At 43.9% G+C, this 22632-nt stretch overlaps 1 protein-coding gene across 2 annotated transcripts in view; it reads left to right on the top strand.

The window, feature by feature from the left end:
• The window catches only part of COL14A1 (collagen type XIV alpha 1 chain), a 191832-nt gene that overhangs the window by 82636 nt on the left and 86564 nt on the right, over positions 1-22632 (top strand). For both annotated transcript variants that reach the window (XM_040432003.1, XM_040432000.1), the window contains 10 exons: positions 1247-1398; positions 2468-2597; positions 3698-3843; positions 4381-4510; positions 5197-5336; positions 10086-10212; positions 11189-11328; positions 11853-11985; positions 13317-13364; positions 19211-19350. In XM_040432003.1, the coding sequence (XP_040287937.1) occupies positions 1247-1398; positions 2468-2597; positions 3698-3843; positions 4381-4510; positions 5197-5336; positions 10086-10212; positions 11189-11328; positions 11853-11985; positions 13317-13364; positions 19211-19350 (1286 nt within the window). The remainder of the gene's footprint in view (positions 1-1246; positions 1399-2467; positions 2598-3697; positions 3844-4380; positions 4511-5196; positions 5337-10085; positions 10213-11188; positions 11329-11852; positions 11986-13316; positions 13365-19210; positions 19351-22632) is intronic.

The following is a 22632-nucleotide window of genomic DNA, read 5'->3' as shown; positions in this document are numbered from 1 at the left end:
TCTGGTTTTCAATGCAGGGGAGCCACCAGGCTGCTAACTCTTGGAATAGTCCCGGTGTAGTTGGCAGCTGACCCACAGTGGTGAGAAACACTGTTGCAAGGTGATAGGCAACAGTCGGTAAACAAGCATAGGTCAGGGCAGGAAGAGATTGTACAATTCCATTGAGACTAATCCGAGGTCAGGGCAGGCAATATAAAGAGTCTGTACTGTACACAGGCCAAGGTCAGGGCAAGCAGAGGAGTATCAGAGTTGCTTAAAAGGTAGAACTTCAGTACATGGACAGACAATCAAAGTAGCACACGTTCACTAGTTAACTAGGAATCTAAGCGCAGATGAGGAGTGAGAAGACAGTCCAGCATTTATAGCGAAAGCTGACTAACAATTAGAAGCAGTCATGTAATTGCACACAGCAAAGAGAGGAGGGGAGTGGTGGTGATGGCAAAAATGGGAGTAGTAGTAGTTCATTGAATAATATTTCTAATAGAAGTAGTGGGGCAGTGACGGACATGGCCTGCCAATGTTACAATCTGTCTCTATAAAAAATAAACCATGTGGTCTTTGGTTGACCTGTTTTAATGATTTGATGACTGACGTAACCAGAAAACAGCTAACTGGACGGCACTATTTCACCTGCACTACCCGGCTTTTTCATGACTTTGGTTAGGGTTGAGGTATGTAGGCTCCCCTAACTGGTTCAGTGATTGAGTCCCTGGATAACATCTATTAATAGGAACCAGAGGAACCAAAAGAACTGTGGATATTTACTTTTGCTAGAAGCAATTACAAAAGTAAAAGTCACAAGGTAAGAGGAAGGGTAGCCTGGAGAGATGGATTAGCAATGGGTTTCAGACCAGATTCTGGGCTGAAATCCACATCCAATCCAATGACAATCTTCATCGCATAAATGCCAATGGGTTTTCCCCCATTCACATGCATGGGTGAATCCTCGGGCGAGTTTACTGCACATCCACAGCACATCTGCAGCAAATCCTTCCGCCACTGAATTACCCTTAGAAGAAAATTATCCAGCATGTTTTATCTCCTCCTGAATAGTCCATAACTGGCCATAGATATTGTAGATAGCCATAGATGTTGCCCCATATTTTGTAATTTCACAGTAGTTCACAGTAGTATGGCCAAGTAGACATGACACAACGACCTTCTAAAATTCTCAATTGTCTTATAAGACATATTACATAAAACTGTGAAGGTGTCTTTGAGAATGACACTGATTCTCTGTTTCTAGCGGACATAGTTGAGGAGTTTGGCTCTCCATCTGAATTAGTCACGTCAGAAATAACAGCAAGAAGTTTCCGCGTTAGTTGGACTCACGCTCCAGGAAATGTCGAAAAATACCGTGTGGTGTATTATCCAACTAAGGGAGGACAACCAGAAGAGGTAAGCACTAGCAGCTAACTGGGTTTTTATCATCTTAAGGCCTCATGCACACGACCGTTGTTTTGTTCCGTTCCGCAAAATGGGGTTCCGTTGTTCCGTGATCCGTTTCCGTTTTTTGTTTCCGTGTGTCTTCCTTTATTTTTGGAGGATCACCAGACATGAAGGAAAGTAAAAAAAAGTCTAAGTCAAGTTTGCCATGCAAATGATAGGAAAAAAAAACGGACGCGGATGGCAATCTTGTGTGCCTCCGCGTTTTTTCACGGTCCCATTGACTTGAATGGGTCCGCAAACCGTTTTCCATGAAAAAAATAGGACAGGTTATATTTTTTTGACGGACTGGAACCACGGATCACGGACGCAGATGACAAACGGTGCATTAGCCGAGTTTTCAACAGACCCATTGAAAGTCAATGGGTCCGCAGAAAATCACGAAAAACGGAACAACGGACACGGAATAAAACAACGGTCGTGTGCATGAGGCCTAACATTGTGTGGGGACTTGCTCTGGTAGACAGGATTAGCGGACGCAGTATAGAGGCAACAACAAGTTCTTTGGATCAAACGGTTCAGTGTTTTATTCACACTTTAGGCAAGTGACAAAATAAGCAGTCATAAACAAGCAAAAAGTCACCTTGCGGTGTTGGTGGTAATTCACACCGTGCGGCAATTCTGCCTCAAAGAGTCCTTGTTAATAGCAACACCAACCTGTTTTCACGCCAAACATGTAGCAAGCCTTTAACCAGACACCAGGCTCCCAAATCCCAACACAGAGACCTGGCTTCTGAGCCCAGCTGCCTATTTAAGGACAGCCAGGTGCTGCCAAAACCCGGACCGTGTTTAAAATCCGGTCCGGTATTTGACCTCACCTGTCTGTAAATCAGCACAGCAGCACAGGCTGGGAGGAAAATACCTGTTTTCCCTGACAATCTCTCACTGTCTCACAATGGTCATGATCTGGTCACAAAAAACTACCAGTGAGGTAAACCCTTGATATCTAACATGGGCTTAGGAGCCACCTAAAAACTTTGGGCAGCCTGAAGGACCCATGTATGTCTTGTTGTTTTTGCAGGTCATAGTTGATGGCAGAGTGTCCACCACTGTACTCAAGAACTTGATGTCTCTGACAGAATATCAAATAGCTGTGTTTGCTGTGTACTCAAGGAGTACAACGGAAGGCCTGCGCGGTGCTGAAACCACATGTGAGTAACTTGTCTCCTCCTGCACACCCGAGAAATGTCTATTTTAGGCCTCTTGCACTTGAGGTGTTTTTGTGGTGGTGTTGCTGTTGTGTTATTTTATTGCCAATTATTAGTATACAGTATAAGGCATTATGTGTTTTGTATAGTGCTCCTATTCTAATACATGGTTTCTATACTGCATATTGTGTCTCCTATTCTAATACATGGTGTCTATACTGCATATCGGTATGCCTCCCACGTGATGCATTGGTGTACATTTTGGTGCCATTCTTCTGAAAATCCCAGAGATCAGCTGATACCTCCAGGGGATGTTGCAGCCAATCATGTTTCCTGTGTAGTTGCCGTTGCATGCAGAAGTATTACATGGCTCCCATTAGAGTGATTGGCCAACCATGTAATACACGGCAAGGGTGAGAGTCACACTTTCTTAGAAAGTTACAATACGTGTACATTTTTAGTTCAGTAACGATGGAATGGAAAACATTCTAGATGTCTCTAGTGAGGGTCGCTGAGATAGGTTGCTAAGGGGCCTAGACCAAGTTGTTCCAATTTCCAGTGGCATGACTATATGGATCACAACAGTTGCAATCGTCACAGGTCCCTATATTTCAGTGAGCCTACAGGCCCCTGTCCTTCTGCCACATCAGACCCTTATGGGTCTGGCACACAAGGTCCTGATGGCGGCCAGGGGGGAAGTGAGGAGAGGTAAATAATTTTTTTTTTTTTTAATCAAATTAATTTTGAAGTATTATTTAGGGTTCTGATCTGTGATCTGATTTTGTGATCTGGTCTGGGTTCTGATTTAAAGGGGTCCATTCAATGGTTTGCCATGGGGCTCAGTACTTTCTAGTTACATTCTCTAGAGGAACTTCATTTCTGGAAAAAATGGAGGTGAGGAATCGGCCCAAGTTCAGAATTATTGCTAGGCTTTCTTACACCTTGGGCAAAGGTTTAATTTACTGGCCTCGTCCAAATCTTATCTCTCAGTCCTCAACATGCAGAAGTGTCCAAACCTGTCAGGGGCCATCATTGCCGTTTTTTTTACTTCTAGACTTTTGCTTCAGTTTTCTTACAATAAGTGTTGATATTTTTCTTTAAAGTGGCATTACCGATGGCATCTGATCTCGAGCTATATGACGTCACCCACAGAAGTATGAGGGCAAAATGGGTTGGTGTTGCAGGTGCTACTGAGTATATGATCCTCTATGCTCCTCTCACCGAGGGATTGGCTGCAGATGAAAAAGAGGTAACTAGTAATTGTACGACTGAATATTTCAGATGGTCTACAGGCACTAAACGTTTATTGCGTAGAAGATCCATTTTTCAGCTATGACATTGTTTTCATTGTTTTTGGCCAATTTATTGGTGCTTTAACCAATATAGAAAAAGTATTTTATGGCAAATCTATTGTTCAGTGCCAAGACAAGGACATTTTAAGAGCAAAGAGGGATCTAGATGAAAACTAAGGACTGTCTCTCCAAAGAGGGACATTTGGGATGTATGCCTGTAATCTCATTAATGATTAATTAAGGGGCCACCAAACCTATGGTTGGTATCAGGGATAGTACAAGCTATCTCTGAATTTCAATTGGACAGAACATTTAAAAATAACCTTGACACCCTAGGTGGTGGCCTAGTATGGATATCCCTCAAGAGTTTCTAGAATTGGCCTTTTGCTACCCTAATACCCAATGACCCAGCAGCAGGATATGCTTTGATACATCCAGTGGTGGAAGCAGAGTAGATCAGCTGTTGGTGACAATAATAATTTCAAATATTCCAGATGAAGGTTGATGGTTCAGTGACAGATGTTGAGTTGGATGGATTGACTCCCAGCACAGAATACACAGTCACAGTCTATTCAATGTTTGGAGAAGAAGCCAGCGATCCACTCACCGGGCAAGAAACCACATGTAAGGGGTTTATAGGTGGAATGACAGGTTTAAAAGAAGTTGTATCTAGGTAATGTAACGACTCAGTCATGCCTAAATTACATTCTACAAAGATGGTTATACTGTAAGATATAAGGATTTAAACATATTTAATTTTCCATTGTTTTTTAACAACATAGTATCAAATACTGAAATAGTGATATACTGCATCGTAGTTTATATGTTTATCTATTGTACAATCTAGGAAGTAGATAGATAGAATGAATGAATGCATCTCTCTGTGGCCCCAGCAAGGAATCTGAAGGAAGGTTGCAGTTTATCATGTAGATCATACCGGACTAGTAATGTTCTGAGTGATGGGTGTCTTAGCTGTAGTCCCTCACCTTACAGCTTTGTCTGTAGATGCTGATTATAGCCATACTTCTGCTGTCGAGCTTTCAAGACTTCACTTGTGGCAGAATACGTGATCACTATGGAGAATCTGTAACAGGAGCAGAAGCTTTGCAGGTTGCTTCCTCTCCTCTCTGTCGCTGGACAGGAACTCCCCATCTTGGCAGGGAGCAGGACCAGCTTACTCCTACCACGATGGGAGGAACGGGAAGGGGGGGGGGGGTTAAGCCTGTTCCTGCCAACCTCTGGCAGGAACAGGCTTAACTTCCTTGAAAGCTACAGATTATTCCACCTCATCATGTTTTATGTTTCCACAGTACCACTAAGTGCACCTAGAAACCTCCGATTTTCTAATATTGAACACAGCAGTGCCACAGTCTCTTGGGACCACTCTGATAAGAATGTGAATGGATATCGTATTATGTATGTGAAAACCGGGGGTGCTGACATCAATGATGTGAGTATATATGAGATAACACATCTGCTGCATCAGGTTCCTAGCTCCTTCTGTTTTATTCCAACACTTCACCAGTTATTCTCATCTGCTATTGTACTGTACTCCATTTTCCTCCAGTAATAACTTTCACTGCTGTTTTTTCTGATCAATGTCATATTTCGCCTAGGCTGTGTTTGGTTTTCTCAAGGTAAGCCAGTTTTCAGGATCAAAAATTCAGTTTACATATCTGTACTGATGATTATTACCACATGTATCTCAGTGTAGTCAGCTGAGGATGTAGGTCATAATGTGGCTCCTAAGCCATCTGCTTCTCCACTCAATGTCATTAGCCATAAAATCTTAAAGAGGTAGTCCAACTTATTTCAAAATCTTCCTTAAAGGGATTGTCCGGGCTCAGAGCTGAATCCAGACATATCCCAGTTTTTTTTACCCAGGCAGACCCTCTGATATGAGCATCGTAGCATTTCAAGGGCTTTTTTGTTTATGTTTTTACACTGCTAGATGAAGGCTTCCGCCCAGCAGTTTTCCTGGTGACATCACCGGCACTGATGGGCGGGCTTTAGTACTTCCCTAGCGTTTTACAGGCTAGGGCAATGCTAAAGCCCGCCCATTAGTGCTGGTGATGTCACCAGGCTCACTGCTAGGTGGAAGCCTCTGCCTAGCTTACCTATGTTACCTATGGAGAGCCGGTAAGTCACCAGATCTCCAGAAAAAGCCCTTGCCCTGAGTGACTTAGTGGGGGAAGCTCTGAACCCGGACAACCCCTTTAAATGTGTGAAAAGATTAAAATATGTTACAATCACCTCTTAATCCTCCCTCCCCAGTCCTTACCTCTGTTCTGTGTTTACAGCCTGCAGCAGTGACACCAGGGAACCTCAGCAGCCAATTAGTAGCCTCAGCTGTCTCATGCCATATACCAGCAAGTGACTGGCTGCAATGGTCCTAGGCCGTATACCACTGGAGCCTGTAAACACAGGCCAGTCTTTTAACATTTTGACACATTTAGGGGATTTGGGAATCTTTTCAAATGTCGGACAAGCCCTTTAAGATTTAACCTACACAGTGTGGAGAACCCAAGGATGGGAGTGGTAGTGGCTCTGACTGCAGTAGTTATTCACAGTGACAATTCTCACAACGATGCTCCCTAGGGTCGGGCAGTGACAGGAGGGCACATCTGATGTTGGGGCTCTTGCCTGATCGTAGTTGGGATGCTTTTGGTGTTATGAGTGTTGTATGGGTTTAAGGCAGTAGATGTTGTGGCTAGCAGATGGTACAGGAGTCAGTAACAACGCCAATTGTAGAAAACGAACAAGTCTTTTTTGACTGAAATGCAAAGTGGGAGTTGTAGTACATCCAACAGTATCGAGACACAGTTCCAAACAATTCACAGTGCAAATCTTCCTAGACAACCATGTGTCCAAGAGTGAAGGGTGGATTAGCAATGTCCCTCTCACTGCAGTAAAGTCTCCATCAGCCTTAAACATCAAATACCTTACTGACTGACTCTAGTTCTTGGCCTTGGAGATTCTGGACCTTCTGATTCTTTCCTTTCTTTTTTCCTGGAGCACTGTAGAGTAGAGATGGCTTATTCAGGCCTATTACTCTGCAGAGTGAGTACATGTGGCTTCCTTTGACTAACATACTACTGCCTGAACTAGGGGTGGACCTAATTCCAACACCTAACCTCCTACAAGGTCAGAGTCAGGATTATTAACCCCAACTAATCCATACAAGACTATACTGGGTATTACAATACATTAGATTACATTGCATAACATTTTAATAACAAAAACATATTTTTCAAGCTCCCTATTCTGGGGTACTGCAGTAGTAGGTCAAATGGTGCAGAAGTTGGCAATCAGGGTTGGTAACAGAGATAGCAGAGCCAGATATATGTTACAATGGCAGGCAGTTTAGGGGAATAATCAGACAAGCTGAGGTTCAGTATCAGTGATGTAACAGAGCTAGACTGGCAGTTCATTAGAGGGTAGTTCAGGTGGGTAGTCAGATGAGCCTAAGGTCAGTAATAGTGATGTAGCAAAGCCGGGTATACAGTATGCAGGTGAATGAAAGTCAAACAAGCCAGGTCAATCACATGTGCAACAACAGAAGAACCAAGGGAGCCTAGGGTGATAACCTTACAATTGGCAATTAGGCCAGCACAATCAGCCGGATGAGACATGAGGATGAGGTCTTCTAAAGTACCTTAAACTGGAAATCCACCCAAAAGCGATCTTCACACATAAAAGTGTCAGAAGATCAAATCTGTGAAGTCTGTGATTTTGAATCTCGACTAGTTTCCAAAACAAGATCATGCCAAACTCATTCAGCAAAGTTCTGAGATTTTCTTGAAAAGCACAGCCATTCAAATAAATAAATGTTATGTCGGGTGAAATGTCAGATCAGGGTCAGGTTCATGCACCCTGCAGAAATCTGTAGCACATTTGTATGGGAAATCACTATTGGTCTGAGCTCACAAATCTTATAACAATTGTCAGTGACTTGTCTGCAAATTATGTTTGGCTGGATTTCCATTGGAAATTATCCATTGATGTAACAATCGCTGTTAACAATTTGACCAAAATAGTGCAAATCTGACTAAACCATCTTCAGAAATGTCACGTTTCACATCAGCGGCGAAGTGTGGAATTCCAAAAGGAAGATGCCACATCTCCTCATTACCATTTAAGGGGTTGCCACTGGCTGGCTTTGTTTGACTAATGTATATGTAAGAAGACTATATGGCACTTATTTCATAATTCATATCCCCTTCTTGTGCAAATCTCCTGTGCTGTCCACAAAGAGGTCCATAAGATGGCCGCTGATGAAGGGTCATGGGACCAAACACATAACTCAACCTCCATTCAAGCATGTGCTCTAAACTCCCAACAGAGCAAGTGCAGATGGCAAGTGTAGTGTATTTTATTGGAGAAGACCGAGTTCTTCCTGGTCACATGACCCTCCATAAGCAGATATTTTGTGAGCTGGACCTCCATGTGGACAGCACAAAAGTATATTTTATATTTACCTTATAAAATGTATCGAAAATGGTGCAGAATTTCAACAAAGGCTGTATTAGTAAGTGCCATGATGTAGACATCCTACAAGCAAACTGATCAACAGTAACCAGAAAGTGGCCAACCCCTTTAAGCTTTCCTGGTTCCACAGGAAACAATATTTTGCTGACATGTTATATGGTTGGATTTGGATTTTCTCTAGCACCATCATTGTTATAGGGGTTATCCAGTAATATATAATGATGACCTATCCTCAGTTGCCAACTGTCCCGATTTTGGCGGGGCTGTCCCTGATTTTCAGAGACAGTCAAGGGTAGTTCATGCTTTCCCGGGTCTAAAATTGACAGGGCTAGCATAATCCCCTGCCCAAAAATGGGTATTACCAGGTGGGTTCGGGGTGTTCCCCTGGGTGGGACTTATATGTCCCAATTTTACCAACTGAAACTTTGGTAAGTATGAGTACAGCGGCTGTGCTTGGTATGGCAGCTCAGCCTCTTTCACTTCAATAGGGTTGAGCAGAAATTAGACTATGTGACCAATGAACGTGATGTCACAAGGCCTAGGAAGAAGCCACTTCTCTCATGGAGTGCCAGTCTCTTCTAACAGCTGATCGGTGGGGGTCCTGGGTTTCGAATCCCAGCCAATTTGATAAGAATAGGTCATCAATATTTATTACCAGATAACCCCTATAAAGTGAAATTCTGGGCAACCATTCACATTTGGTAAAATGGGAGATGGGACAACCTCTTAAATTCAAACAGGGAAAACAGGACCTCTCCTTCTTTTTATCAGTGGAAGTCCCAGTGATAAGACCTCCAGGGATCAGACACTTATTCCCTATCCTATGAATAATGGCTAAGTTTGATTCTGAGGAAAAAACCTTTATTGGGAAATAATTACTGCTTCGCGTTCCTGGGCTCTACAGTAGATGTTGCCAAAATGACGCACCCTCTCTGACATCACTTCCTGTTCTGCAGCTATTGGCTGGTGCTGCAACTCGCAGACTTCCTGTTCTGCCCACCCCTCTGCAACCATTTTATCAATGATGAAAGGTTTCGTTTTAAAGACACTTTTTTTTTTCTCTCCGATACTGCAATATGCAGTTGTAACAGGCCGGCCAGCTTCAAACATTCATGGTCTTCATGGTTACAGAATTTTTGAACCGTTTTATCAGAAATACACGAGTGCACCCATGTAAGGGAACAATAATTTCCATGATTGGAATTAATTTTCTGCTTTCAGGATAAGCAACCTAATAATGAAATATACTGCAATATTTGGTCAGGTTTGGGAATCTTTAGACCTGTGACCTGATCAAGCCATCTTGTGAAGGATTTACCTTACTGCAGATACCTTACGTCATGTATGAAAAAGGGATGTAGATAAAAATCTGTAATGTTCTTCATGGCAGCCTATCAGAATCATACTAACAATTTCCCCAGTAGTGTCCTTGGTGAACTTTACAATTCCTAATTGCATGATATTACATTTCTCTTTATGTCTCGGTTTTGCTTGTATGCTTGTCTCATCTTTGTTTTACTAACCATTGTTCTTTTGATATTCCATTTTCTATGTATTTTCTTTACTAGTCCCTCATAACTCGGCCAATCTTTCTGCTGCCAGAGGGCCCTCCCATCATGTTGGGTTAAATACACCAGGTATTGGCAAAATGTAGACTATTTAAGGACAATGTGTAGACTTCCTACGGTATATAAATCCATGTATTTCACAGGTGGAAGTCAGAAAAGTTGCAACCACCGACTTAAGGAAGTTATCCTCGTTGACCGAATACACGGTGGCCGTCTTCTCTGTTTTTGATGAAGGACAATCTGAGCCCCTCACTGGCACTTTCACCACCAGTAAGTCTAGAACTGCAGAGGGGGCTAGACCTGAACATCTTACAAAGTGTCTCCACCAAGGTCAAACATACAGAATAGGCTGCCCTGCAGATTCTATAGGGCCATGGAGAGTAGGGACTGTGCCTCGCTAATGGTTGACCACTTCTAATTCGGTCAGTATGCTTCCACAGAGTTCCCTGATGTTTTTTTTTTCATATATGGAGTTTTTGAAGGCCTTGACTAGTTTAGAAATTCCACTTTAGGAAATTTTGAGTTAACAGAGGAGCCAGACTTTAGAGTGTCTCACTTTAGAGGACCCAGGCACCCATGTGTTACATAGAAAGTCCATTGACTTCAAGTATCACCGTGTAAAGCCTCAGTTCGCCTGTGATAGAACTGCAAGAGAATTGAACAGTTGTTGCCGCTTATTTTTGTGGCCCTTTTTGACATAAGGACATGTTCAAAGGCCCCTTTAATAAATATGCATGCAATAGACCCTTTTGATAAGGTGGTGAAGTGAAATCACGAGACATTGTGGGGGGAAAAAAAGTAGAATTTTAAAATGGGGAATTACTGTATATACATTAGCCATGAGTTGAAATTGGCTTGACAATATTTGACTCTGTTTTGGACAATCCACTCCTACTTGCTAGAAGGGTCCGTTGACAATAAGCTGATCATTTGTAAACTGTGAGGAAACCTGTAAGTAAGTGTTACGTTTCCCTGCAGCTCCACCGCAGGGCAAACTAATCATTACACAGTGTCCATTGGGTTGTATGTGTAATGCAGGACAGGACAGGTCCTCCAGAACGATGAGAGACTCTTTCCAGCTCTTCTCCACTCTGGCCAAGATATAAGGATCCTAAACGGAGGACCCATAATATTAACCCCATTCCATTCCTTTTTCTGATATACCACTCATGTCCCGTGTTATTATAACAATATAAAAATCCTTATACATTTCTGTCTATGAATCCATTGTCATTTCCACCCACAGAGCCAGTGCCCTCTCCTCGTGATCTGAATGTGAGAGATATAACCTCACACAGTTTCAGAGCTTACTGGATACGCTTTGCTCCAGATATTATAATGTACAGATTGAAATGGACGCCCCGCAATGGTGGTAACACTCAGGAGGTAAATTTCCTATTTACTCAGTAAGTTTATTTTTTGCCATTTGTCCTGTGAGGACCCTGAGTAGATGTTAAAGGGTTTTTCCAGGAATTCAATATTGATGGCCTGCCCTCAGGATAGGTCAATATCTGATACCTATCCAACTCCCAGCACCCCTGCCAATCAGCATACCAAGCACAGCGCCGTACATGGTATAGTGGCTGTGCTTGGTATTGCAGCCCAGGTCCATTCACTTGAATGGGACTGATATGCGCCCAGGCCATGTGACTGATGAATATGACATCACCTGCCTAGTAAGAGGCAGCAGCACTCACCTCTTACAGCTAACATACAGAGCTACCTTTCTGCCTGACTCTATGGAGCTAAAATAAAGTCTTGCAGACTGAAAAATTGGTATTGCGTTGTTTTTTTAATTTCCCCAATGTCAAACCAAATTAATATTTTGGACATTTTCACCCAATAGGAAACCCTAGATTGTTTGTTATCATCCACTTTTCAATCAATTTCTTTTTCGTTTTTCCTCGTAGGCTCTTGTAAAGGGAGATGTCACCTCCTATCTTATGGATGGCCTAACACACAGCACAGAACATGAAGTTTCCCTGTCCGCTATATTTGCTGATGAAACTGAAAGTGATTCCTTATCAGCTTTGGCTACAACTTGTAAGGAATCTCTTTGCTCAGACAATCATATACAGGATTTCTTGGACTATAAGACTCGCTTTTAGCAGGAAATATCTTGCTTAAAAGTGCCTGCGTCTTATACTCTGCAGTCAGTATGTTCTAGTAGTGCCAGACCTCCATGACTGCTTCCTTAATGATCCGGCAGAGCGCTCAAACAGCGCTTTGCTGGATTAATGAGATCGCTGAATATCAATCTGTGTGATCAGTGCTGACAGAAGAGGAGGATGACGGCCATTCAGCTCATGGAGAGGACTGTGAGGAACCCAGTCCTCCTCATGCTGAAGGTCCCCAGGCAGCAGGGAAAGACATAAATGACGTTTGATGATGTCATCAGGGTACTGTATGTGGCTGGTACTGTACACTGTAACTTGTAATCTTTATTGTGATGTTGATACACTAGACTATTAAAGTAACATTGACTCCTGTTCCTCTTAAAACGACCAGGAAATGATTTGTTTTTTTACATTTTCTGTTGTCTAAACCTGAGCGGTGTCTTATGGTCAGGTGCATCTTATAGTCCAAGAAATACAGTATATTCTTTATGACAGGTGGAAGTTGAGAAAGTTGTGGATATAAAAACAGGGTAGATGTAGGGAATGAGAATTTCCCATGCTTTCCCTGTTGGGCTTTTTTGCTGTATTGTCTTCTGCTGACAGATTGCCAGTGGCTTCCTTGTTATTGTAATTATGGCTGAAATTAGGTCTATGGAGGACCAGGGGCATGAGTTGACTGTTGTTCTTAGCTAGGAGTTGTAGTTTTGCCAATTTAGGAGAGCACCAGGCTGGGGACCACTAGGCTCTGGAGGTGACCATAAACCAGTGCTTAAAAGGAGTTAGGTGTGTCCTATAAAATTGATAGCCTATCCTTAGGATAGGCAATCAATATCAGATTGTGGGGATCTAGGTCTTGGCGCACCTGCTGATTAGCTGATTGAAAGGACCACATTTTTTTTTTACCAGGCACAGCTCCATATGTTTAGTAGTGGCTGCGCCTGGTACTGCAGCTTCCATTTACTTAAATGAAATTGGGCTACTCTGTGCAGCGAGTGCTGTGGACCCTGATTGGGTTTGGTACCAAGAGTCAAATCTCCATGATCACAGAACTATATAGTGCCAAGCAGTAAAGAAATAATAGTGCCAACAGTGGCAAAATAATGTGATGTAAGTTTAGGCCATGATGGTGGCAGGATGATTGATGCCCCTTGAGCATGCTGCCCAGTAAGTAGCAGTTTCACTATAATGGCTGGTATTCTGTAGGTACAATAATAAAGCATAACTGTATATCAATATGACCTTTGCTTATAATTTCAGTGATAAGGACTACGACTACTCCAACTACAGCAAGACCTACGACACAAGGTACATGAGTAATGTATTTCATGATTATTAGTTTGATTGTTCTAAGGCCTAGTTCACACGAACGTTTTTTTTGCGGGTGTACGGGCCGTTTTTTTGTGTTCCGTATACGGAACCATTCATTTCAATGGTTCCGCAAAAAAAAACGGAATGTGTTCTGTATGCATTCCGTTTCCGTTTTTCCGTTCCGTTGAAAGATAGAACATGTCCTATATTTGGCCGCAAATCACAAGGCAGCATTGAAGTGTTGGTTTCATTTAAATAAGGATTTTTCACTGTATAATCAAAAATTCTGCAAGTTTCTAATATGCTTTGTTTATCAAATCCAACCGTTTTCAAAATCCCTGCTTGCTGTAAACAGAGACATTTTTGTTTAAAGGGGTTGGTCCATCTGGGACATTGATGGCATATCGCTAGGATATGCTATCAGTGTCACGTAGGTGTTGGGCCTAGATATGGGAAGCCGAGCACTGGCTCAGCTATTTCCAGCAATCCCATAGTGGTGAATGCAGCAGTGGCCACATTTGCATGGTGCATCCTCGATTCACCGCTATGGGCACGCTCAGAATTCCCATAGTGATGAATAGAGAGCATGCTACACATCCGCGGTGTGCTTTTCTTCACTTTGAGTGCCCTTTCCCTATATGGAAGATTCACACCTATCTGACATTTATGGCATATTCTAGCAATATGCCATCCATGTCCCAGATGGGCTAACCCAGACTTAGTATTCATCACAGCTGAGGGTTTGTATGCATCCAGTCTAAGGCTTCATTCACACGTCCGTAATAATTCATTCTCTATGGGGCAGGAATCCACATTTCCGGGGCGCGCCGCCGATCTTCCGGTCCGCGGCTCCAGAAAAAAATAGAACATGTCCTATTCTTGTCGGCAATTGCTGACAAGAATAGGCATTTCTATGGGGGTGCCGGCCGGGTGTATTGCAGATCCGCAATACACTACAGACGTGTGAATGGACCCTAAGCAGTCCTCTAGCACTAATTTTCTCTCCTGATGGTTTGCTACAATATTTCAGTGGAGGACAGGCTATATGACATTTGCTAAATATTTTTTGATAAAACTTTAATATAAGTTAATAGTCTTCCAACAGATTACTGTAGCATATAATATGTATATATAGTTTATTGTAGAATATAATATACTGCATATTGGTTATTGTAGAATATAAAGTATTAAAGGGTTGTCTGGGTTCAGAACTGAACTCGGACATATCCCCTTCTTCACCCAGGCAGCCCCTGTGAGTGGAGCATTGGATCATTTCATGCTCCGATGCTCTCCCTTGCCTTGCACTGAATCGCGCAAGGAAGGGCTTTTTTCAGTAGAAACGGGGGCGTACTGGGTCTCTGTTAGGCGGAGGCTTCCACCTATCAGTGTACCCGGTGATGTCACCAGCACTAATGGACAGGCTTTTAAAACAGCTATGGCAGCGCTAAAGCCTGCCCATTAGTGCCGGTGACTTCACCGGCAACACTTCTAGGCATAAGCCTCTGCCTAGCAGTGTAAAAATGTAAACAAAAAAGCCCCTGCCCTGCACGATACAGCACAGGGCAAGGGAGAGCATCAGAGCATGAAATGTGAAAGGTGAAAAAGGGGACATGTCCAGGTTCAGCTCTAAACCTGGACAACTCCTTTAAATGTATTTTATTGGGCTTTTAAGTGATAGACAACAGAAAGTAGCAAGTACAGTTGCAAGAAAAAGTATGTGAATCCTTTGGAATGATATGGATTTCTGCACAAATTGGTCATAAAATGTGATCTGATCTTCATCTAAGTCACAACAATAGACAATCACAGTCTGCTTAAACTAATAGCACACAAATAATTAAATGTTACCATGGTTTTATTAAACACACCATGTAAACATTCCCAGTGCAGGTGGAAAAAGTATGTGAACCCCTAGACTAATGACATCTCCGAGAGCTAATTGGAGTGAGGTGTCAGCCAACTGGAGTCCAATCAATGAGATGAGATTGGAGGTGTTGGTTACAGCTGCCCTGCCCTATAAAAAACACACACCAGTTCTTGGTTTGCTTTTCACAAGAAGCATTGCCTGATGTGAATGATGCCTTGCACAAAAGAGCTCTCAGAAGACCTACGATTAAGAATTGTTGACTTGCATAAAGCTGGAAAGGGTTATAAAAGTATCTCCAAAAGCCTTGCTGTTCATCAGTCCACGGTAAGAAAAATTGTCTGTAAATGGAGAAAGTTCAGCACTGCTGCTACTCTCCCTAGGAGTGGCCTTCCTGTAAAGATGACTGCAATAACACAGCGCAGACTGCTCAATGAGGTGAAGAAGAATTCTAGAGTGTCAGCTAAAGACTTACAAAAGTCTCTGGCATATGCTAACATCCCTGTTAGCGAATCTACGATACATAAAACACTAAACAAGAATGGATTTCATGGGAGGATACCACAGAGGAAGCCACTGCTGTCCAAAAAAAACATTGCTGCACGTTTACAGTTTGCACAAGAGCACCTGGATGTTCCACAGCAGTACTGGCAAAATATTCTGTGGACAGATGAAACCAAAGTTGAGTTGTTTGGAAGAAACACACAACACTATGTGTGGAGAAAAAGAGGCACAGCACACCAACATCAAAACCTCATCCCAACTGTGAAGTATGGTGGTGGGGGCATCATGGTTTGGGGCTGGCTTGCTGCGTCAGGGCCTGGACGGATTGCTATCATCGAAGGAAAAATGAATTCCCAAGTTTATCAAGACATTTTGCAGGAGAACTTAAGGCCATCTGTCCACCAGCTGGAGCTCAACAGAAGATGGGTGTTGCAACAGGACAATGACCCAAAGCATAGAAGTAAATCAATAACAGAATGGCTTAATCAGAGTCCTGACCTCAACCCGATTGAGATGCTGTGGCATGACCTTAAGAAAGCGATTCACACCAGACATCCCAAGAATATTGCTGAACTGAAACAGTTCTGTAAAGAGGAATGGTCAAGAATTACTCCTGACCGTTGTGCACGTCTGAACTTCAACTACAGGAAATATTTGGTTGAAGTTATTGCTGCCAAAGGTGGTTCAACCAGTCATTAAATCCAATGGTTCACATACTTTTTCCACCTGCACTGTGAATATTTACATGGTATGTTCAATAAAAACATGGTAACATTTAATTCTTTGTGTGTTATTAGTTTAAGCAGACTGTGATTGTCTATTTTTGTGACTTAGATGAAGATCAGATCACATTTTATGACCAATTTGTGCAGAAATCCATATCATTCCAAAGGGTTCACATACTTTTTCTTGCAACTGTATGTGTAAAGTGAACAAAAATAATGATACATGGTTGTAATAAAAATCTGGAACGTTTGGAGTGCATTTGTATTCAGGCCCCTGACTCTGCCCTAAATAAAATTCTGTGTGATCAATTGCCTTCAGAAGTCACCTAAATAGAGTCCACCTCTGTGTAGTTTATTCTCAGTATAACTTCACAACTGTTCTGTGAAGGCTTTAGAGGATTGTTAGAGAACATTAGCGATCAAGCAGCATCAGGAAAAGCAGGGAACACACTAGACAGGTCAGGGATAAAGCTGATGAGAAGTGTAATGCAGAGTTAGGTTATAAAATAAGTTCCCAAGCTCTGAACATCTCACGGAGCACTGGTCTTTCCATCTTCCGAAAATATGACACAACTGCAAACTTACCAAGACATGGCTGTCCTCCTAAACTGATAGCCCAGGCAAGGAGAGCAATAATTAGAGAAGGAGCCAAGAGGCCCATGGTAAGTCTTTAGGAGCTGCAGAGATCCACAGCTAAGGTGGGAGAATCTGTCCACAGGACAACTATTAGTCGTGTACTCCACAAATCTGGCCTTTATGGAAGAGTGACCAGAAGAAAGACATTTTTGAAAGTAAGCCATAAGAAGTCCTGTTTGCTGTTTGCCACAAGCCATGTGGAGGACACAGCAAATATATGGTAGAAGGTGTTCTGGCCAGATGAGACCAAAGTTTAACTTTTTGGCCTAAATGCAAAACGCTATGTGTGGTGGAAAACTAACACTGCACATCACCCTGAACACACCATCCTCACTGTGACTGACTAAGGCCTCATGCACACGACCGTATTTTTTCACGGTCCGCAAATCGGGGTTCCGTTGGTCCGTGATCCGTGACCGTTTTTTCGTCCGTGGGTCTTCCTTGATTTTTGGAGGATCCACGGACATGAAAAAAAAGTCGTTTTGGTGTCCGCCTGGCCGTGCGGAGCCAAACGGATCCGTCCTGAATTGCAATGCAAGTCAATGGGGACGGATCCGTTTGACGTTGACACAATATGCTGCAATTTCAAACGGATCCGTCCCCCATTGACTTTCAATGTAAAGTCAGGAGTTAATATACCATAGGATCTGAGTTTTCTCCAATCCGATGGTATATTTTAACTTGAAGCGTCCCCATCACCATGGGAACGCCTCTATGTTAGAATATACCATCGGATTTGAGTTACATCGAAACTCAGATCCGACAGTATATTCTAACACAGAGGCGTTCCCATTGTGATGGGGACGCTTCTAGATAGAATATACGACGAACTGTGTACATGACTGCCCCCTGCTGCCTGGCAGCACCCGATCTTTTACAGGGGGCTGTGATCAGCACAATTAACCCTTCAGGTGCGGCACCTGAAGGGGTTAATTGTGCGTATCATAGCCCCCTGTAAGAGATCAGGGGCTGCCAGGCAGCAGGGGGCAGTCATGTACACAGTTCGTCGTATATTCTATCTAGAAGCGTCCCCATCACACTGGCCACCAATGATATTACAATAGAGGGAGGGGGGGGCGGGGGAGGCCGCACACTGGCCACCAATGATATTCAAACTGGGGAGGGAGGGGGGTCTGCCCCCTGCGGCCTGGCAGCCCCTGATCTCTTATAGGGGGCTATGATATGCACAATTAACCCTTCAGGTGCAGCACCTGAGGGGTTAATTGTGCGGATCACAGCCCCCTGTAAGAGATCGGGTGCTGCCAGGCAGCAGGGGGCAGTCATGTACACAGTTCGTAGTATATTCTAACTAGAAGCGTCCCCATCACTATGGGAACGCCTCTGTGTTAGAATATACTGTCGGATTTGAGTTTTCACGAAGTGAAAACTCATCTCTGAAAAAGCTTTTATGCAGACAGATCTTCGGATCCGTCTGTATGAAAGTAACCTACGGCCACGGATCACGGACGCGGATGCCAATCTTGTGTGCATCCGTGTTCTTTCACGGACCCATTGACTTGAATGGGTCCGTGAACCGTTGTCCGTCAAATAAATAGGACAGGTCTTATTTTTTTGATGGACAGCAAACACGGATCACGGATGCGGCTGCAAAACGGTGCATTTTCCGATTTTTCCACGGACCCATTGAAAGTCAATGGGTCCGGGAAAAAAACGGAAAACGGCACAACGGCCACGGATGCACACAACGGTCGTGTGCATGAGGCCTAAGCTTGAGCTATTTTGCATAGAAGAACAGGCACAAATTTCAGCTTCTAGATGTGCAAAGCTGGTAGAAACATAGCCCAAAAGACTTGCAGCTGTAATTGCAGCGAAAGGTGGTCCTACAAAGTATTGACTCAGGGGGGCTGAATACAAATGCACATCGCACTTTCCAGATTTGTATTTATTAAAACATTTTGAAAACCATCTATCATTTTCTTCTCACTTCACACATACTTGTTACATTATATTGGTCTATCACATAAAATCCCAATCAAATAAATTTAAGTTTGTGAGTATAACATTTAAGCGGTATGAATACTTTTTCAAGGCACTGTATATGGCGAACCTTATTGCAGAATATAATATATTTGTATACCTTATTGCCATTACAGTGATCCGCTTGGGTATCAGAAACCTTTTAATAGATGAAGAGACCACATCCAGCCTCCTCGTTTCATGGTCTATGACAGATGGCAACATTCGCCAATACCTCATATCCTATGCTACTGCAAATGGAGATCGTGAAGAAACGGTAAGATATTGGGTTGGGTCATAAGTGTGGGTTACTTCACAAGGGCAAGAATTTTGTTTGTTGCTCTAGCCTCCTATCTAAATATCAAAAGCAGAGTGTGTTATTGGCATCCTCTGCACCCGGGGCAAATGCCTCATCCTCACTATCGCCCCCTAGTTACACTCACTATCGCCCCCTATTACCTCTGGGTATAACGCTCCTCTTTCATGGTTACAGTCAATGTATTAGGATCACATTTGAAAGTGTTATTCATCTTGGCAATCGGTCTCCAACCCGCATCCCTACAACTTCTGCAAAACTAAAACTCCATGCTAGAAGGTTAGCGGTCACTAATGGAGACTAAGTTAGCCATAGACATGATTAGAGATGAGCGAAGTTCTTCAAATTTCGATTTGGCTGCTTCGCTGAATTTTACAAAAAAAAATCCCTTCAAGCTTCTTTGTAAGTAGTGGGTGCAATAACCGGGAGCTGCGATTGCACCACTCCCCGTCATTGTCCCCCACAGATGCCGCGATCATACATGATTGCAGCATCTGATAGTAAAAATACAGTGTAACAGTTACAGAAAAAAAAATTAAATCATACTTACCACCTCCATTTGATCATGACTGACCACCCGCCGCCATCTTGCTAGAAGATCTGGAGTGAAATATCGTGCAGCGCGGTGGGGTGATGTCATACGGCCGAGATCTTCAATGAAGATGGTGGCGGCCGGCCCATCGCAAGCAAATGGATCAGGTAAGTATGATTTTTTTGTTTTTTACACTAATTCAGTTTAACCACAAAGCACAAGGAAATTCGACTTCTCAGCTAATCAAATATTTCCTGAAATTCGAATCAAATTGCACTTCGTTGGATTCAATTTGCTCAGCACTAATAATGACAATTGCTAACAATTCACACACAAAAAATTATTCATTATGATTGCATGTGTGTTAGGCCTCATGCACATGACCGTTGTGTGCATCCGTGGCTGTTGTGCCGTTTTCCTTTTTTTTTCGCGGACCCATTGACTTTCAATGGGTCCGTGGAAAAATCGGAAAATGCACCGTTTTGCAGCCGTGATCCGTGTTTCCTGTCCGTCAAAAAAATAGGACCTGTCCTATTTTTTTGACGGACAACGGTTCACGGACCCATTCAAGTCAATGGGTCCGTGAAAGAACACGGATGCACACAAGATTGGCATCCGCGGCCGTCATCCGTGGCCGTAGGTTACTTTCATACAGAAGGATCCGAAGATCCATCTGCATAAAAGCTTTTTCAGAGATGAGCTTTCACTTCGTGAAAACTCAAATCCGACAGTATATTCTAACACAGAGGCGTTCCCATAGTGATGGGGACGCTTCTAGTTAGAATATACTGAGAACTGTGTACATGACTGCCCCCTGCTGCCTGGCAGCACCCGATCTCTTACAGGGGGCTGTGATCTGCACAATTAACCTGAGGGGTTAATTGTGCATATCATAGCCCCCTATAAGAGATCAGGGGCTGCCAGGCAGCAGGGGGCAGACCCCCCTCCATCCCCAGTTTTAATTTCATTGGTGGCCAGTGCGGCCCCCCCGGTCCCCCCTCCCTCTATTGTATTATTTTCATTGGTGGCACAGTGTGCGGCCCCCCCGGCCCCCCCTCCCTCCCTCTATTGTATTATTTTCTTTGGTGGCACAGTGTGCGGCCCCCCCCGGCCCCCCCTCCCTCTATTGTATTATTTTCATTGGTGGCACAGTGTGCGGCCCCCCCCCGGCCCCCCCTCCCTCCCTCTATTGTATTATTTTCATTGGTGGCATAGTGTGCGCCCCCAGGGCCCCCCCTCCCTCCCTCTATTGTATTATTTTCATTGGTGGCACAGTGAGCGGCCCCCCCGGCCCCCCCTCCCTCCCTCTATTGTATTATTTTCATTGGTGGCACAGTGTGCGGCCCCCCCGGCCCCCCTTCCTCTATTGTATTATTTTCATTGGTGGCACAGTGTGCGGCCTCCCCTTACTTAGCAATATTAGAAGCATCATACTTACCTGCTGCGCTGTCTGTGACCGGCCGGGAGCTCCTCCTACTGGTAAGTGACAGATCATTAAGCAATGCGCCGCACAGACCTGTCACTTACCAGTAGGAGGAGCTTCCGGCCGGTCACAGACAGCGCAGCAGGTAAGTATGATGCTTCTAATATTGCTAAGTAACCATGGCAACCAGGACTGCAGTAGCGTCCTGGTTGCCATGGTTACCGATCGGAGCCCCAGCGATTAAACTGGGACTCCGATCGGAACGCTCCGCTGCCACCAATGATCGGGGGGGGGGGAGAGGGGAGGCCGCACACTGTGCCACCAATGAAAATAATACAATAGAGTGAGGGAGGGGGGGGCCGGGGGGGGCCGCACACTGTGCCACCAATGAAAATAATACAATAGAGGGAGACAGGGGGGGGCCGGGGGGGCCGCACACTGTGCCACCAATGAAAATAATACAATAGAGGGAGGGAGGGGGGGCCGGGGGGGGCGCACACTGGCCACCAATGAAATTAATACAATAGAGGGAGGGAGGGGGGGCCGAGGGGGGTCTGCCCCCTGCTGCCTGGCAGCCCCTGATCTCTTACAGGGGACTATGATACGCACAATTAACCCCCCTCAGGTGCGGCACCTGATGGGTTAATTGTGCGGATCACAGCCCCCTGTAAGAGATCGGGTGCTGCCAGGCAGCAGGGGGCAGTCATGTACAAAGTTCTTAGTATATTCTAACTTGAAGCGTCCCCATCACCATGGGAACGCCTCTGTGTTAGAATATACTGTCGGATCTGAGTTTCACGAGCTAACTCATATCCGACAGTATATTCTAACATAGAGGCGTTCCCATGGTGATGGGGACGCTTCAAGTTAAAATATACCATCGGATTGGAGAAAACTCAGATCCGATGGTATAATAGGGACTCCTGACTTTACATTGAAAGTCAATGGGGGACGGATCCGTTTGAAATTGCACCATATTGTGTCAACGTCAAACGGATCGGTCCCCATTGACTTGCATTGTAATTCAGGACGGATCCGTTTGGCTCCGCACGGCCAGGCGGACACCAAAACGACTTTTTTTTCATGTCCGTGGATCCTCCAAAAATCAAGGAAGACCCACGGATGAAAAAACGGTCACGGATCACGGACCTACAGACCCCATTTTTCCGGACCTTAAAAAAAAACGGTCGTGTGCATGAGTCTTTACTTAAAGGGATTGTTACTTAAAGGTCTTGGACAACGCCGATCTATAAGTCACTACAGAATACAGTTCCTGTTCCAGTTAGCT

The sequence above is a fragment of the Bufo bufo genome, chromosome 5 (genome assembly GCF_905171765.1).
Source record: "Bufo bufo chromosome 5, aBufBuf1.1, whole genome shotgun sequence".
NCBI lineage: Eukaryota > Metazoa > Chordata > Amphibia > Anura > Bufonidae > Bufo > Bufo bufo.
This window is presented reverse-complemented; position numbering and strand designations above follow the sequence as displayed.